Here is an 18,629-nt window from a genome sequence, read left to right as displayed (position 1 = left end):
TTCACACTTTCTGTAATCATCTGATCACACACACGCTAGACAGTTTATAGGCTCACCGTTAACATTATAAATGCAAATTACAAACTTTAAAAAGTAAATGGAGCAGCTAAAAAGTAGGCTTGGGCAGTATCCAAATTATGATACCATCAAACCTCCTCCCTATTTTACTTCGGTATCCGGAATTAACATGCGTAATAAAAAAAAATATGACGTAAGGCTCAAACAGCGTAACCAAACTGTTGGCTTGCACCTAAAATATTCAGAAACCGAATGCCGTACATGCGACCTTAGGTTTGCAGTCATCTGTTTGTCTTGTTTGTATTCTTCTGCGCGGGACACTCCTCACATTCGCACGCAGACAGACAGACAGACAGACAGACACACAAACACACACACACACAGACACAGACACACACACAGACTTACACACACAGACACAGACACACACTCACACACAGACAGACTTACACAAAGACTTACACACACACAGACACACACAGACACACAGACTTACACACACAGACTTACACACACAGACTTACACACACAGACTTACACACACAGACTTACACACACAGACTTACACACACAGACTTACACACACAGACTTACACACACACGCACACTCACACACACACGCACACACACACGCACACACACACGCACACTCACACACACACACACACACACACACAAGCGACGCATAGCACCCACACTCTCTCTATATCTCTCACACACACAAACAAACACACACACAAACACACTCTGCTCCCTTTCAAATTACACCAGAGTTACCGACTGCTCCCGCTTTATTCGGAAATGTATTCACGCACCACAAGAAATCTGGTCGGCTCCCACGGTACAGCAGCGGGAATGCAGACCTCTAGTTCGTATTTACCACGTCTTCTTTTTCATCCTGGCGAAACCGAAAACGCTGCCAAACTGCAGGTCACTTGGTGCGCGACTAGCCGTCTCACATCTCCCTCTCTCTCTCCTCCACACTGTCCCGTAATGACAATCACGCATACAAATTTGTAGGCATTAAATAAAGGATATTTAATACTTAATACTTGTCTCCGATTTAAGTGCATTGTTTTTATGACGGTTTAACGGTATTGAAACTGACACCGTTGCTATTTTTAGATCCCGCGGTATACCATATTACAGTCCAAGCCTACTAAAAAGAGCATTTTTAATTGTTGTTACTAAACACAAACACTAAATCTCTCTTTACTGATACCTAAAAAGCATTATGGATATGGAACTTAAATATAAATTCACAGAGAAAGTATATGTTAACATTAAATTGAAAAATCTGTGCATAGTTTCCAAAACAACTAACCACAGATTTATGGGATCAGAAAAATATCAATCTGTGAATCCACGGAAATACCAATTTGTGAACCAGAACGATTCGGTTTTTGAATGAGCGGTGTATTATTTTTACCTGCACAGAAGCACCACCACAGAGTCTGCTTTCGCAGGGATGAAGCCGAGCAGGAAGACGTTACGGCAGCCACAGTTGTAGCACTCCAGAACAGTCTCTCCCAGCGGCCCGTCCTTATGCAGCGTCACCTCCTTACATTTGGCCCTCACCAGGTGGTTCACAATATGACTAAAATAACAAATGTTTAAAAGTCATGAAATATGCGTGGGTTTCAATTCAACAACACAAACTGGATTACACGGATGCACTCACCTGCCAGAGGTGTTGCCGCGGCCGTTGCAAAACCACTTCTTGCTGGTGTTGCAGTAAACCACACATGCGGGATCATGGATTCCACAGTAGCTGCAGACAAATATAAATCACACAATGAACACTGAAGCATATTAGCATACACTCTGATTGAGAACACACTTAATGGGATAGTTTCCTCAATATTTACTAAAAATTTGAACATTGAACAAGTTGTTCTGAAGTTTTATGAATTTCTTCTTGTTAAACACAACACAAGATATACTGAAGAATGCTGAGGAAATGCCACTATTGAGTTACATATTATGTTTTTTTTTAGCAGTATATTATAAACTCCTAGTATATTTATTTTTTGTAAAGTTTTGTAAAGTTATGTAAAGTTTTTCCAGCATTCTTTAGAATATCTTGTGCTGCTTTATTGTACAATGGACTCTTCGCTAAGCCCTGTCCTTGAATGAATATTTTGTAATATAATTTCTTGTAACATTTTTATTGCATTAAACCAGGGGTCTCAAACTCAATTTACCTGGGGGCCGCAGGAGGCAAAGTCTGGGTGAGGCTGGGCCGCATAAGGGATTTCACAAAAAAAAGTCCTCAAATGTCATTATTAACAGTTTTAATTATTTCTTCTGAACATGAAGTGTCCTGAACATTAATAAAACATTGAGTGAAGATTATGAACAGTTCTTCTGAACATGGCATCTTTTGCCTACTTCTTGCTGCCAGAGACTTGACAGCGCTTCTTCTCACAAATCTGAACCACATTTGGCTTTAGAGCGGAAGCAGTTGAGACCCTCAGTATGGCTTGAAGATGATCATCATTAAATCTAGACCTGTACTTTGACTTATTGAAGTCCTAGGGAAAAAAGTGGGGGAACTCACTCAAAACTTCCATTCCCTCACCTAAAAAAAAGGCGTATATATGTATAAATAAAACACCCCCACCCCACTCCAGTCACATCAGTCTGTACCAGTCTGTATCTACCTATAATATCAATATATATATAAGATGCAGGGCAGGCACGTGCACACATAGGGCTCAACCTGTGCAGAGCACATGCCCTTTTTAGTCTTGCATAGAATCTTTTTCTTGTTTCAGACCTGTTGAATTCTTCTTTCATCATTTGCAATGTTTCCAAATTGCATTGTTTGTAATTTTTTGTTACCAATTTTTATATCCGTGTTATATTGTTTTCTGTGGTGGTTTATTTCGCTGTGGGGCCCCTGATAAATAAGGGACTAAGCCAGAGTAAAATGAATGGATGAATTTTTTGTCACTATACAAACAATGCTGTGGGTAACCAATCAGAGGCAAGTATTCCAGAGAAACGTGTATTACTCTATATCTCACTTATAATTACAGCACGTGTGATGAGGGCATGTGCGTCATCAGTACCTGCAGGCGTGCACCGGCAGGTCTTTAGTGTAGTAAGTGTCTTCCTCGTCCTCCTCAAAGTTCAGCTCGGCCAGAAGTTGGCTGGTTTTCCCCACTGCATCTTCTCCATTGGGCAGAACTCCATCAGGCCCGTTCACCTGAAAACAAGATGAGCAATTTCAGCATTATAGATGCACCCTTTGCAGTAAAAACTGAAAACATACACTCAAAGAGAAAGTATATGTTAACATTATATTGAAACATCTGCTCATATCTTCCAAAACAACCAACAACAGAGTAAAGAGATCAGAAAAATATCAATCTGTAAACATTTATTATATTTTAAATGAGGAAAATTAACCTGTGTTATAGATTTGACCAAAAGTACACAACTAGGGATGCAACGATTAACCGGTTTCACTATTAACTACGATTTAATTCATCATGGTTAATAAATCATAAAGGCTTCTCAACACTGTGTTCTTGCATAGAACAAAACTGCAGCAACTAAAAGTTATGCCAACTGTGCACTAGTTTGTACACCAAGATTAATAACCGTGCACACTGGACTAACTATGACTGAGGTTATTAATTAAGGCAAGCTCGTTCAAGATCATTATTTTTAACGGAGGGAAGCGCACAACGCATTCATGCTTTTCAGTGGGCTTTTGTGACCGCGGGAACTGCATACGGCTGAAGTTTGAGGAAGAAGCAATGGAAAGTACACAGGTGATAGTTTCGGCGCTGGGTCTATTTTTGCTGCGCTGCACACACTCAATTAACAATGCATTGATATGACCAAAAACACAGTGAATGACAGTAAAAAGTAGCAATTTCACAAAATAAATGTGTCAATAATGTCCAATGATTTTTATTTAGTCGATCAAATGAACTTTTAAAATGTGAACAAATAACAAAACCAAATTTAAAATAATTTTAATTTTAAACTAGTGGGGTTTTGAAATCAATTAATGCAAATAATCGTGATAACTGTGATTATTTCTTAGACTATAATCATACAACCAAAATTTATAATTGTTGCATCCCCATACACAATTCTGTGAATTTAACTGCACAACAGGCGAGGCAGTGGCGCAGTAGGTAGTGCTGTCGCCTCACAGCAAGAAGGTCGCTGGGTCGATCCTTGGCTCAGTTGGCGTTTCTGTGTGGAGTTTGCATGTTCTCCCCGCATTTGCGTGGGTTTCCTCCGGGTGCTCCAGTTTTCCCAACAGTCCAAAGACATGCGGTACAGGTGAATTGGGTAGGCTTAATTGTCCGTAGTGTATGAATGTGTGGGTGAATGTGTGTGTGGATGTTTCCCAGAGATGGGTTGCGGCTGCGTAAAAATGTGCTGGATAAGTTGGCGGTTCATTCCACTGTGGCGACCCCGGATTAATAAAGAGACTAAGCCTATGAATGAATGAATGTATAACTGCACAACCCAAAAGAAACGATGCTCATCAAGAGGATAAGATTTGACTCACCATTGAACAAATAGAATTTATTTTATTTTACCCTTGCATTTGAGGGAAAAAGCTTCATTATGGATGTGACATTTCTCCGTTATGGATGTGACAGATGTGAAATTGGCACTTGTGTGATTTTGGTAAATCAAATATAATTGTTTGAAAGCATTGACAGAGACATTTTTGAGTATTTACAGTACCGTCACATACAAGCCTACACAAACAACCTAGAAAAGGCTTCACTATTTTATTAAAACTATTATTTTCATGGAAAGGTGGACATTTGCATGGAATTGCTCATTTACACTTAACACCAAGATTTGTACAAAACAGAAAGCTATCAATCTTTTATATGTAATAGTTAACTGATCAAACAAATTCTTATGAATGTAAATAAGATCGTATCTGGTGACCTTGGTACTTATATTGTATGTTGTTTTGTCTTTATGTTGCCATTTGAAAGTGTTTTTGTTTTGATTTAATTAAGAAAAAAAAAACGAAAGCTAAATTAGCACAACCGTGAAAACAGGAGATTCAATCCAGTGCACATTTCAAACTGAAAACACACACATCTGCAACTTACACCAGCACTGCAGCTCAATCAAGTATAAATAAACACCGCATTCACTAAAGCAACACGACTTACTCAGCATCACGCAGCACCTACCAGCATATAACAAATGCTCTCTGAAAATATATACTTGGAAACTAAATTTAATGTGCAAAAACCTGATACAGCACAGCTAATTATTAAAGCAAACATAACAACATTGTTAAATAATTTCCCTTATAAACACAGGAGAGTTAAAAAAAAACAAGTCGCCTTAGAAATAAATAAATATAACAAATTTGTTTTGTTTACCAATGCATTTTAATTGTCTATTTTAAAGCATTTTTATTCAAATATCTATGAATTATTGTACATGTTTTTTTAATCAAATATTTCTATTGACAACCTAGCAGACCCTCACCTCATTTCTAATAAAATTATTATTTTTTTAAATCTGCAGAATATGAAATATTTCTTTTTATGCATATGACAGACACAAAAGCATTTGTTATTGCACAAAAAGCTGACATAATGCACATTATAATTATTATTAAAGCAAAATAATAGTTAAATAAAAATAATAAGTGAAATTGAAAACACCTGCATGCTTAAAAACAAGCAGCTGAGCTTAGTAATAAATAAATACTTTTTTACTATTTACTAATGTATTTCCCCATTCGGTAACACTTTAGAATAACTATCTGTTATAACTAGTTAATAGATCATTAATAAACTGTTATTTAATGAGTTACAAATGACTTGTTAAATAGAAGTTAATAGTTTGTTAATTATTTATAACTGTGCCTTATAGATAGCCAACAGATAATTTACAAGCTGTTAGTAAACAAGTTATAAATGACTTGTTAATTGTATTTTGATGATTTATAACTATAACTAATAAATTAGTAATAGATCACGGACAAGCTGTTGGTAAATTACTTACTAAAGACTTGTTAAGTATCAGTTAATCAGTTAAGTATCAGTTTATATATGTTATTGGGATGTTATTCTAAAGTTGCAACTATTTATCATTTATTAACTCTTAGTATATGAGAAATAATTGCAACTTTAGAATAACGTCCCAATAACATACATAAGCTAATAAATAACACTTAACTAGTATATTAACTCACACTTTACAGATCAGTTGTTCATAGTTTGTTTACCATCTACTAATACCAGTGAAACTTTGTAAAACAGCAAATAAATGGAACAAGTTCAAGCTTAAGAGATTTGATTTTAAATTTGAAAATATAGAATATTTGTACCTTAACCTTGTTTCACTCATAGGCTTTTCTGTGTGCTGTATTTTACCAAAGAAACTCCACTGATGAAATGTTGAACGTTGTGTTTAATGTATAGAAACACACATAGCCATTACATGGCAGAACAGCAGTATACAACAGAATACAAACCCATGAGGTTTTGGCACTTTTTGTGCTAAACATGAAAACAAAATAAATACAAAATTATTTAATTAGAAAAGTTTCACTGGTATTATTAGATGGTTAACAAACGATGAACAACTGATCTGTAAAGTGTGAGTTAATATACTAGTTAAGTGTTAGCTATTAGCTTATGTGTTTTATTGGAAAGTTATTCTAAAGTTGCAACTATTCCTCATTTACTAAGAGTTAATAAATGAAAAATACTTGCAACTTTAGAATAACGTCCCAATAACGTATGTAAACTATTAACTGATACTTAACAAGTCTTTAGTAAGTAATTTACCAACAGCTTGTTCATGATCTATTAATAATGTATTAGTTATAAATAATTAAAATACAGTTAACAAACCATTTGTAACTTGTTTACTAACAGCTTGTAAATTATCTATTGGCTATCTATAAGGCACAGTTATAAATAATTAACAAACTATTAACTTTTATTTAATAAGTCATTTGTAACTCATCCAGTCCTAGTCTATCATGATAGCTGTGATCGCAGCTGCCATTTATCAGCGTCACTCACCTGTGAACAGCGCCAGAGCGTTAGAGCTAGGGATGCTAATTTCGGTTAATTTTGCTAACCGACAACCGCCGCTAGTTAATCGGTTATTAGCGGTTAACTGGTCAGATTTCTATTAGGTTTTTTTTTAAACAAATTGACGTGTCTATTTTGTGTCTGACACATTAAAGATTGCATTCGAAAATACTGATTTATTTTAACATGCTAGCATATTAATAACAGAACATAACAACAGAGCATCTTCACGCACCTGCAGTTTTTTCAATACCACAGAAGAACAGAATAAACTAAATAAAAAGAATTAATTAAATAGGCCTGCCCTAAATTATTTTCCACTTAAATATTTCATTTATATTACAAAACTAAAACACTTACTGATTCTTTTTAATAACCGGCATAGGCTGTTTTTTTACAAGTGTTTTTTTCTTCCTACGAATAAAAATCGCAGACTTCATCAAATCGCTCGCTCCACGGAAAATATGCATTTATTTTTTGCTCCGCTGTTATTATTGTATCAGAATCCTTGTTATATTTTTAATAGAAATCGTTATTTTAAAGATTATGCCTTGACATGTGGTTTCCTCTCTCTCTCGCGGTTCAAGTGCGCGCGCTGCGTTATGAAAAGACAATGACAACGCGCGCATATGTTCACTTTTTGTAAACAGTTTTGTTGTTTAAATATGATATCGCATTAATGTGCATACATGCTTTATAAGCTGTAAAATAAAAGGTAAAGCCTATTTGTTGTGTTTATGACGCAGGAGGTGATCAGCATCAGTGCTGGTTTGGCATCAACTCCTCTGTATCAAACGGCAATATTCATCTTCCATGTTGCTGCTATATGTCTGTAGGCACGTGTGGTCATACGTTATCGTCCCGCAAATTAAGTATGTCTTGCAGTTGAACAAAAGGCAGATCACAGCAAACACGCTTTTCCATTCCAAAAACGCAAGGCGCACCTCACTGCCTTTATTGTTGACAAGAAAAAAAAGAGAAGCGTGGCCCTCTTTTTTTTTTGTCACTATGAAACGACTGAATTAGCTGGGTATGCAGAGCAATATACCTTTATCTATAAATAAAGTATAATTATGGAAACTGTGTTCATCTTAACTGAAAGCTACATCGTGTTTGCAGGCTTCACGGCATGCACCAGTCTATCAGTAGCGCATGAAGAATGAATGTAGCGGAATAAAAGTTCTCTGTAGTTCTCTTGACAACACAAACTGCTGCTCTGGTATGAGCCGCGTGCAAAAAACTTGCGGCTTTTGGTAAACCATTCAAAAGATGCCCCTCTTAACGCAAAAAAACACATTTGATTAGCCCCTTATGCAGCCAAACAAAAAATTAAGAAACATTATTTTTAATCGTTTAACTGATCCCATTAATCGGTTACAAACGCACCCGTTTGGTTGACAGTTAATCGATTATTTTGAGCATCCCTAGATAGAGCCAATCGCAGCCTTTTCTGTTGAGCGCGAGACCAATCAAAGGCGTGTAAGAAAGAACTCGCTAGACAAGGCTCAGAAAGCGAGCGGAATATTATTTTTGTTTATTTGCTATAAATGCTTGTGTACAGTTGACATATCTGACTGCTTATATGAAAGAACAAAATTGTATTATAAATAGTATATAAATATATTTATACGTTTTAATACAAAAATTGCTGTGCTGTGAAGAAAATATAAAACTGTGTATGGAAAGCATCGACAATGTACCATGACGCACCGACATATCGATGACATAATCGTAACAGAACCGTGAGAACAGTGTAGGTTTAAAGCTCTAATATATACGTTTAATTTTCAGGAAATCACACGTTTGTAGAATATGCAATATGTATTTGTATTTATTCCTTGATGTAGAAAAAGCTGATATAGTGCACATTGCTATTAGGTCAAGAACAACAACATAGTCATGTTAATTTTTACCCTGGAAATATCTGGAAGTTTCAAACACAACCCCTAAATAAATCCTCAAACACATCCTTTTAACATCAGTGTATTTCACCCAAGTTTCTCTGAAACACACAGCAAACACGAGTGATGCAGCTACTCACATAAACTTTAAAATTACACACGTGTCAGATTTATAAGGTTATAAAACCAGCATCAGACCGAATAAAGTTTCCTTAAACGGAGTGCATCACCTTGGAAAAATTATAATACAGTAAACAACACACATCTAACAGCTGCACAATACCAAAGATATAACACAAACATAACACTAAAACGGTTTATAAAAGTCCAAGTACGCAACTTTACCTGAGATTTGCTGCTAGCCAACAAAAACAAGCTAACTGATGTAATAAATCCATCACAAATCCTAACACAAACATTTTGTTTACATTAATGCATAAGTACATTAACATTACATATATTTTTAAAATGCTAAAACAGTTTATAATAGTTCGCTGAAGTAAGCAAATTCGCCTGAGATCTGCTGCTAGCCAACCAAAACAAGCTAACTGACACAACAAACACAAACATCAACAATCATAACACAACAATTTGTATATTTAGATTAACGTAACATTATGCGATATACTTTTAAACGCTAAAATAGACTCTAAGAGTTTCCGAAGTACGCACGCAATTTCCCCTGAGTTCTGCAGCCAGCCAACCAAAACAAGCAACTGACAACTGACGACATCTAGTAGCAACCATAATACAACAATCTGTTTATTTACTTTACGTTTCAGTACAAGTTTTTAAATCGTCAAAAGACTTTAAAAAAAAGTCCCCAGTATGTAACGTTACGCAAAGATCTGCGGCGAGCAAACCAAAAAAAGCTAACTGACTAACGTTAACAAATCCATCACGAATCACAACAAAACAATTTGTACATTTAATTAAGCATAACTGTACATTATATACTTTTAAAATGGCAAAACAGTTCATAAAAGTCCCCCTACAAAAGTATGCAAAGTTCACCTGAGATCTGCTGTTAGCCAATCAAAACAAGCTAATTAAAGTAACAAACCACTACACAACAATATTTATTTAGATATTAATAAACAACATATTTCTGAAATGCTAAAACAGCTCATAAAAGCCACTAAAAGTACTGCAAATTCACCTGAAAACTGCTGCTAGTCAATGAAACAAGCTAACTGACGTAACAAACACCTCACTAATCATAACACAACAAAGTCATATTTAGTTAAAGGTATTAGTAAACTACACATTTTAAAGCACTAAAACAGTTCATAAAAGTTCCCAATAAAGTAACGTTACGCAAATTCACCTGAGATTTGCAGCTAGCCAACAGCTAGTTTAAGTAATAAATCAATCACAAATCCTAAAATAAACATCTTGATTACTTTAACGCATTTGAACATTTTATTCATGTAAAAAGCTAAAACAGTTCATAAAAGTCCCCCAATGCAACTAACGTCACGCAAATTCACCTGAGATCTGTTCAAAACAAGATTACTGATGTAACAAACACATCAGCAATCATAACACAACAATTTGTATATTTAGTTGAATGTAACATTAAATGATACTTTCAAAACAATGAAACAGTTTATAAGAGTCCCCCAAAGAATGCAAATTCATCTGTGATTTTCATTACAAATCCTAAAATAAACATCTTGTTTATTTTGATTAACGTATTTGTACATTAATATAAAAAATATATCTAATTTTTCTTTAAACGCTAGAGCGGTTCATAAGTCCCCGATTAAGCAACGTTAACTTTACTCAAATTCACCAGATATCTTCTGCTGGCCAGCCAAAACAAGATAACTGATGTAACAAACTTAAACATCAGCAATCAAAACACAACAATTAGTATATTTAAGTAAATGTAACATTAAATTATATACTTTTAATATGCTTAAACAGTTCATAAAAGTCCTGGAGGAAATAACGTTACGCAAATTCATCTGAGAGCTGCAGCTAGCCAACAACAAAAAAAAAAAAAATCAAGCTAACTGACCTAACAAGTCCATCACAAATGTTAAAGCAAACATTTTGTTCACTTTGTTTAACGTATTTGTACACTAACACAATATATATTTTTAAACCGCTAAGAGTTCATAAAAGTCGCTAAATAACATTGCGCAAATTCACCTGCGATCTGCTGCTAGCAAACCAAAACAAGATAACTGACGTAACAAACACATCAGCAATCATAACACAACAATTTGTATATTTAATTGAATTAAACATTAAATTACATACTTTTAAAACGCTGAAACAGTTCATATAATTCCCCCTGAGTACGCATATATATATATATATTTATATATATATGTATCTATATATATTCTTAAATGATAAAACGGTTCATAAAAGTCCCTGAGAAAGTAACTTTAACTTAACTCAAATTCACCAGATCTTCAACCAGCCAACCAAAACGAGACAACTGACGTAACAAACTCAAACATCAGCAATCATAACACAACAATTAGTATATTTAACTAAATGTAACATTAAATTATATACTTTTAAAACACTAAAACAGTTCATAAGTCCATGAGGAACTTACATTACGCCAATTCATCTGAGATCTGCTGCTACCCAACCAAAACAAGCTAATTGACATAACAAATCCATCACAAATCCTAATTTAAATACCTTGGTTTACTTTGTTTAACGCATTTGTATACATTTTTTTTTTAACGCTGATCAGTTCATAAAAGTCCCTGAGGAAGTAACGTTAACTTTACTCAAATTTACCTGAGATCTGCTGCTAGCCAACCAAAACAAGATAACTGACGTACCAAACACATAATAAATTAACACAACAACTTGTATATTAAGTTAAAGGTAACATTAACGTTATATACTTTCAAAACGCTGCAACAGTTCATAAGAGTCCCCCGAGTACACAATTTCACCTGTGATTTTCATCACAAATCCCAACATAAACATCTTGTGTATTTTGATTAACCTATTTGTACATTGACAATTTTTTTCTTAATTTTTTAAAATGCTAGAATAAAAGTCCCCAGAGGAAGTAACGTTAACTTTACTCAAATTCACCTGATATCTTCTGCCAGCCAACCAAAACAAGATGACTGACGTAACAAGCACAATGATCGGCAATCATAACAATCTGTAAATTTATTTAAATGTAACATTAAATTATATACTTTTAAAATGCTAAAACAGTTCATAATAGTCCCTCAGGAACTTACATTACGTAAATTCACCCGAGATTCGCGGCTAGTAAACCAAAACAAGATAACTGATGTACCAAACACATAATAGATTAACACAACAACTTGTAAATTTAGTTCAATGTAAAATTAAATTTTATACTTTAAAAACGCTAAAACAGTTCATAAGAGTCCCCCCCCAGTGCACAATTTCACCTGTGAGTTTTATCACAAATCCTAACACAACAACTTGTATATTAAGTTACAGATAACTTAATATACAATATACATCTTGTTTATTTTGATTATTTTGTACAGTAAAATATTTTTTTCTGAATTTTTTTAAACGCTAGAAAAGTTCATAAAAGTCCCCGAGGAAGTAACGTTAACTTTACTCAAATTCACCTGATATTTTCTGCCAGCCAACCAAAACAAGATAACTGACGTAACAAACACAAAGATCAGCAATCAAAACAATTTGTAAATGTATTTAAATGTAACATTAAATTATATACTTTTAAAATGCTAAAACAGTTCATAAGAGTCTCTGAGGAACTAACGTAACGCAAATTCACCTGAGATCTGCTGCTAGCCAACCAAAACAAACTAATTAACGTAACAAATCCATCACAAATCCTAAAATAAACATCCTGTTTACTTTGTTTAACGCATTTGTACATTAACAATATTTTTAAACGCTGAACAGCTCATAAAAGTCCTTGAGGAAGTAACGTTAACTTTACTCAAATTCACCTAAGATCTGCTGCTAGCCAACCAAAACAAGATAACCGACGTGACAAACACACAATAAAATTTAACACCACAACTTGTATATTTCGTTAAATGTAATTAACTAAATGATATACTTTTAAAATGCTGAAACAGTTCATAAGAGTCCCTTAAGGAAGTAGGCAAATTCACCTGAGATCTGCAGCTAGCCAACCAAAACAAGCTAACTGTTAACTGATATAAGTTAACAAATCTATCATGAATCGCAACACAACTATTTGTTTATTTAATTGTACGAAGGAGTACATTATATACTTTTAAAACTCTAAAACAGTTCATAAAAGTCCCCCTAAGGAAGTACGCAAATTCACCTGAGATCTGCTGCTAGCCAACCAAAACAAGCTAACTAGCGTTGCAAACTCCTCGCTAACCACAACACAACCTTTTAGTATATTAAGTTAAACGCTTTAGCACACTATAGACACTTTTAAAACGCTAAACCAGCTGCCAAAAGTTCCTCTGACAACTGTTTCTGAGAGGCGGCCTGCTCCGTCGACGCTAACAGCTAACGGCTGCTAGCTCGCCATATTTGGACTCAAACGTGCTCGAGTCCACCCGACAGAAGGCTCGTCCGACTTTTTTGGGAGTTTATACCTGGTTGTCGAGCTGACTCTGTGTCTGGCCTTGCGTCTGGGTCTGGCTGGGCAGCGTAAAATCGGTAAACTCGAACTCGGAGCCCTGCGTGTCGGCCCCGAGCAGCTCCGCTTCCTCGGTGTCCAGGAAGGTGAGCGTCTGCGAGCTCGGCCCGTACGCCTCCACACTCATCTTTATATTCTCTCTTCTCCACTGGACGCCCTTTATTTCGCAAAAAACAAAAACAGCGAATAGTCCCGCGAGGAAAGGAGCCGAGCGATGCGCGTTTGTTTTGTTTGTTTTGGTTGTACGTGAAGAGAAGGAAACGGCGCGCGGCGGGCTCGTGCAGATTCAGAAATGAAAGCAAACGATTCCGGAGAAGATTCGACTCCCACTCGGGAGAGCGCGACGCGCGCTGACGTCACGGGCCATGCGACGGACGCGCAAAAGAGCGTGATTACGTCCACACGCGACTTCTATTTGTAATTTATTTACATTTTTCTTTTCTCGTTTAACCCTTTTTAAGGACCGTGAAGTGATTTTGTTGTAAAGTGAAAAATGTACATTGCTGGTCCACACACGACTGTGATGTTTAAACATTTGTTTTTGTTATTATTTTATGTTTTACTTTGTTTTGTTTTACTTATTGGGTCTCTCTACTTATATATAACACTGTTATGCACTTCATATATTTCTATGTAGACCCCTAGCATTGTTACGCATGTGTCACTCATGCGTTGATTAAAAAAAAGCCCTATAACTTCAGTACTTTATTTTTGTTTACTTGCACTTTTACTATATATACAGCCGATATACAGCAATATCGCACTGCTACGAGTGTGATATTGCGTTTATACAACAGTTTGATGGGATAATTGTGTATATAAAAACAATATCAAACATGGAGAGTCTTAAAAACCCTTTTGTATGAGGAACTACTTTCTTCCGCGTTGGATTCAAATCATAAGCTGACAGTTAATCAGTTGAGCGTGCATCTTTTAAACTTTAGATCTGTAGTGTCTGCTTTTTGCTGGCTGTATGTGGGCGGAGTAATACACAAAGCGTAAAGAGGCTGTACGGGTGCTGATATTACTTAAATATATCACAGCGATCAGCCAATCAGATTTGAGAACCAGACAGAACTGTTGTATGTATATATATATATATATATGTATATTTATATATATATATATATATATATATATATATATATATATATATATATATATATATATATATATGTATGTATGTATATATATATATATATATATATATATATATATATATATATATATATATATATATATATATATATATATATATACACACTCACACACACAGTTAAAGTCAGAATTGTTAGCCTGCCTGAATTATTAGACCGCTCTGAAAACCTCTCTGAATAGACGGCAAGGAAATATATCCAAAAAACAAAACATTTCATATGAGAAATTATTTTAAGTAGCTGAGAAGAAGATACTGGCTTAAAATTTGTGAAACTGCTGGATGGAGGGACTGAATTAGAATAATCTATGACAGCAGAACTGAGGTGGGATTGAATATTTTGTATTTTCTGAGCAAAAAATTCAGAGAAATGTATGCACGTCTCCAGATTGACAACAGGAACTAAGCAAACAATTGGGTTAAGAACTTAATTTTTGGTTTTAAAAAGGACTTTTGGCCTTTTTGCTTTTTTTGGCAATTAAGTTTGAAAATTATTTAGATTTAGCCTTACTGACCGAGTCTTGATATGCATTTAAGCAGTCTTTTAAAATCTAGTAGGAAACCTGGAGCCCATCCTTTTTCCACCTGCGCTCAGCCCTTCTGCACGCTTGCCTGAAAAATCCCCCCAAAATAATATTTGACTAGATATTCTTCAAGACACTTCTATACAGCTTAAAGTGACATTTAAAGGCTTCACTAGGTTAATTAGGTGAACTAGGCAGGTTAGGGTAGGCAAGTTATTGAATAATGATGGTTTATTCTGTGGACTATCGAAAAAATAGATAGCTTAAATGGACTATAATTTTGTCCGTAAAATGGTGTTTAAAAAAATTAAAATTTTATTATTTATTTTTAAAAAATTATTCTAGCCGCAATAAAACAAATAAGACCTTTTCCAGAAGAAAAAATATTATTAGACATACTGTGAAAATTTCCTTGCTCTGTTCAACATAATTTTGAAAATATTTTAAAAAGAAGAAAAAAATTTAATGATCTAGTCAAATATTATTTACTGTCATCATGGCAAAGATAAAATAAATCAGTTATTAGAAATGAGTTATTAAAACTATTATGTTTAGAAATGTGTTGAAGAAATCTTCTCTCCACCCCTCACCGACAAAGGTCCAGAATTTGTCCCATACACGAGCTCATTTGTCCTATTTTGACTGCTACGCTATAATAAATTGTAAAAATAACAGCCGTAGAAGGCTTTAAGACCAAGTGGAATCCTCTGTTGGCTGTTGCTTCAGCGTGACTGAGGAAAGTTTAATGTGCTGGCCAGATTGTGTTTGCCTAATAAATGACAGTAGGCTAGTTTTTTATTTTAAACTTGAACAGCATCCTTTTTTTCTAATGATATAAGATGTAAAGAATTTGTATTTGGAAAAAAAGTATTATTCTGTTTTTTTTACCTTTAGGAAATGTTTTTGGTATATCAAAAAGTGTGGTTGATGACCATCCGACAAGCTAATCCAGCAAGAGATAGTACTTAAAAAGTATTTAAACCTCATAATTAAATAGACAATGAGGCTAATAACTGCAAAAAGGTCCATATTTTAAGAAAAAGAAACCCACCCCATTCACCAGGCTGGCTACGGCCCTGCATATATTTATATATATATATATATATATATATATATATATATATATATATATATATATATATATATATTGAAACCAGAAGTTTACATACACTCTAAAAAAAGGAACATAACCATTTTTAAAATGTCTGATGGTAAATCATACTAAATGTTTACTATTTTAGGTCTGTTAGGATTACCTAAATCATTTACATTTGCTAAATGCCAGAATTATGAGAGTAAATGAATGTTTTATTAATGTCTAGACAGTCAAAAGTTTACACACATTTTCTTGGTATTTTTTTTATCTTTGCTTTTAAACTGTATAACTTTGGTCAAATGTTTTGGGTCTCCTTCCACAAGCTTCTCACAATAGTGTATTGTGGAATTTTGGTCCATTCCTCCTGACAGAAATGATGTAACTGAGTCAGATTTGTTGGCTGTCTTGCTTTTATGTGAAGCTGCTTTGACACAATCTACATTGTAAAAGCACTATACAGATAAAGGTGAATTGAACTGAATTGCTTACACAAGCTTTTTCAACTCTGCCCACAAATTTTCTATAGGATTGAGATCAGGGCTTTGTGATGGCCACTCCAAAACATTCACTCTGTTATCCTTAAAGCACATGTTAACTAATTTGGCAGTATGCTTAGGGTCATAGTCTGTTTGGAAGAGCCATTTGTGGCCAAGTTTTAATTTCCTGGCTGATGTCTTGAGATGTTGCTTCAGTATTTCTCCATAATGTTCTTTCTTCATGATGCCATCTATGCTGTGAAGTGGACCAGTCCCTCCTGCAGCAAAACAGCCCCACAACATGATGCTGCTGCCCCCATACTTCACAGTTGGGATGGTGTTGCTAGGCTTGTAAGCTTTCCCCTTTGTCCTCCAAATGTAATTATGGCCAAACAGTTCAATCTTAGCTCCATCAGAGCACAGGACATGTCTCCAAACATGAGTCTTTTCCCAGTGTCATTTAGCTAATTGTAATCTGGCTTTGTTGTTGATTCTGGCTTGATGATTTTCCCATGTCGTCACACAAGGAAGCCGTGTGTGTTTGAGAATTTCCTTAAATACTATTCTACAGTTGTGCCTCCAGTTAACTCAAATGTTGTCAATTAGCCAATCAGAAACTTAAAAACCTTGACACCATCATCTGAGCTTTTACAGAGGCAGAATAATCTCATTATGTGTAAACTTACCATCAAAAAAGGTTATAACAATTTTTCAAAAAACTATCTCTCATTATTCTGCTATTAAGCAGAACAGAAACTACTTTGATAAAAGAGAAAAAGTTTAGTCACATTAACATCTGACGTTTTTAAATGCCTTTTTATACAGTGTATGTAAACGTCTGGTTTCAACTGTATATGTATTTCTCATACTTAGTTTTTATACTAAAATACTATAAACTATCAGTTTCCAACATTCTCCAAAATATCTTCTATGTTCAACATAAAAACTGGAAAAAAGTTGGAATAAGTGAAGGATAAAAAATTATGACAAAATGTCCATATTAAAAGTATTATAACATAACTTTAAGAACAAACAAAAAACAAGCAAAATAAGGCAGAAATCATGTATTTGGAGCTGTAGTTTGTACAAACCTGTGAAATATAAAGAGACAAAACAAAGAGAAAACACAAAAGACTCCAGAAAAAAATGACAAATAATAATACATACAGTTATAAATGTCAGAACAATAACATTAATCTGCAGAAACAAGGATATGATGAAAATCAACAGTGTTTTAGGTAAAAGAATGAAGATTCACAGCGTAATCAGTTTGATCCATTGTGTTTATAATCGAGATTCCAGTATAAAACAAGCTAAAACATAAAGATAATTAAAACTATAATATGATATATTATATTATTAAACAATATAATATTATACATGAGCAACATCACACTTGTAGCAGTGTGATATGGCTGCATGTCGGATCTGGTGGGAAGCGTGCATTGGCTCAAGGCTATAGGCCAGGGGTCACCAAACTTGTTCCTGGAGGGCCGGTGTCCTGCAGATTTTTGCTCAAACCCTAATCAAACACACCTGAACAAGCTAATCAAGGTCTTACTAGGTATACTTGAAACATCCAGACAGGTGTGTTGAGGCAAGTTAGAGCTAAACCCTGGGACACCGGCCCTCCAGGATCGAGATTGGTGACCCCTGCTATAGGCTGAGTGATTTAGTGTCCCACCAGTGACGAAATACAGCCATTTCACACTGCTGCGAGTGTTTATAAAACAGTTTGACGGCATAATCGTGTATATAAAAAAGAAAATCAAACATGGAGTCTCAAAACCC

General features: G+C 34.8%; 1 protein-coding gene across 2 annotated transcripts in view; it reads right to left on the bottom strand.

Annotated features, from left to right (window-relative positions):
* upf1 (UPF1 RNA helicase and ATPase) overlaps positions 1-13,896 on the bottom strand; it is a 66,793-nt gene extending 52,897 nt beyond the window's left edge. The window contains exons 1-4 of one of the 2 annotated variants that reach the window (XM_005163640.6): positions 13,543-13,896; positions 3,093-3,229; positions 1,700-1,789; positions 1,448-1,615 (exon numbers count right to left, since the gene is read on the bottom strand). In XM_005163640.6, coding sequence (XP_005163697.1) covers positions 1,448-1,615; positions 1,700-1,789; positions 3,093-3,229; positions 13,543-13,713 — 566 coding nt within the window. In that variant the 5' untranslated portion in view covers positions 13,714-13,896. 2 annotated transcript variants of the gene reach the window in all.
* Positions 13,897-18,629: the final 4,733 nt, after the last annotated feature.

The sequence above is a fragment of the Danio rerio genome, chromosome 2, assembly GCF_049306965.1.
Source record: "Danio rerio strain Tuebingen ecotype United States chromosome 2, GRCz12tu, whole genome shotgun sequence".
NCBI classification, from domain to species: domain Eukaryota; kingdom Metazoa; phylum Chordata; class Actinopteri; order Cypriniformes; family Danionidae; genus Danio; species Danio rerio.
This window is presented reverse-complemented; position numbering and strand designations above follow the sequence as displayed.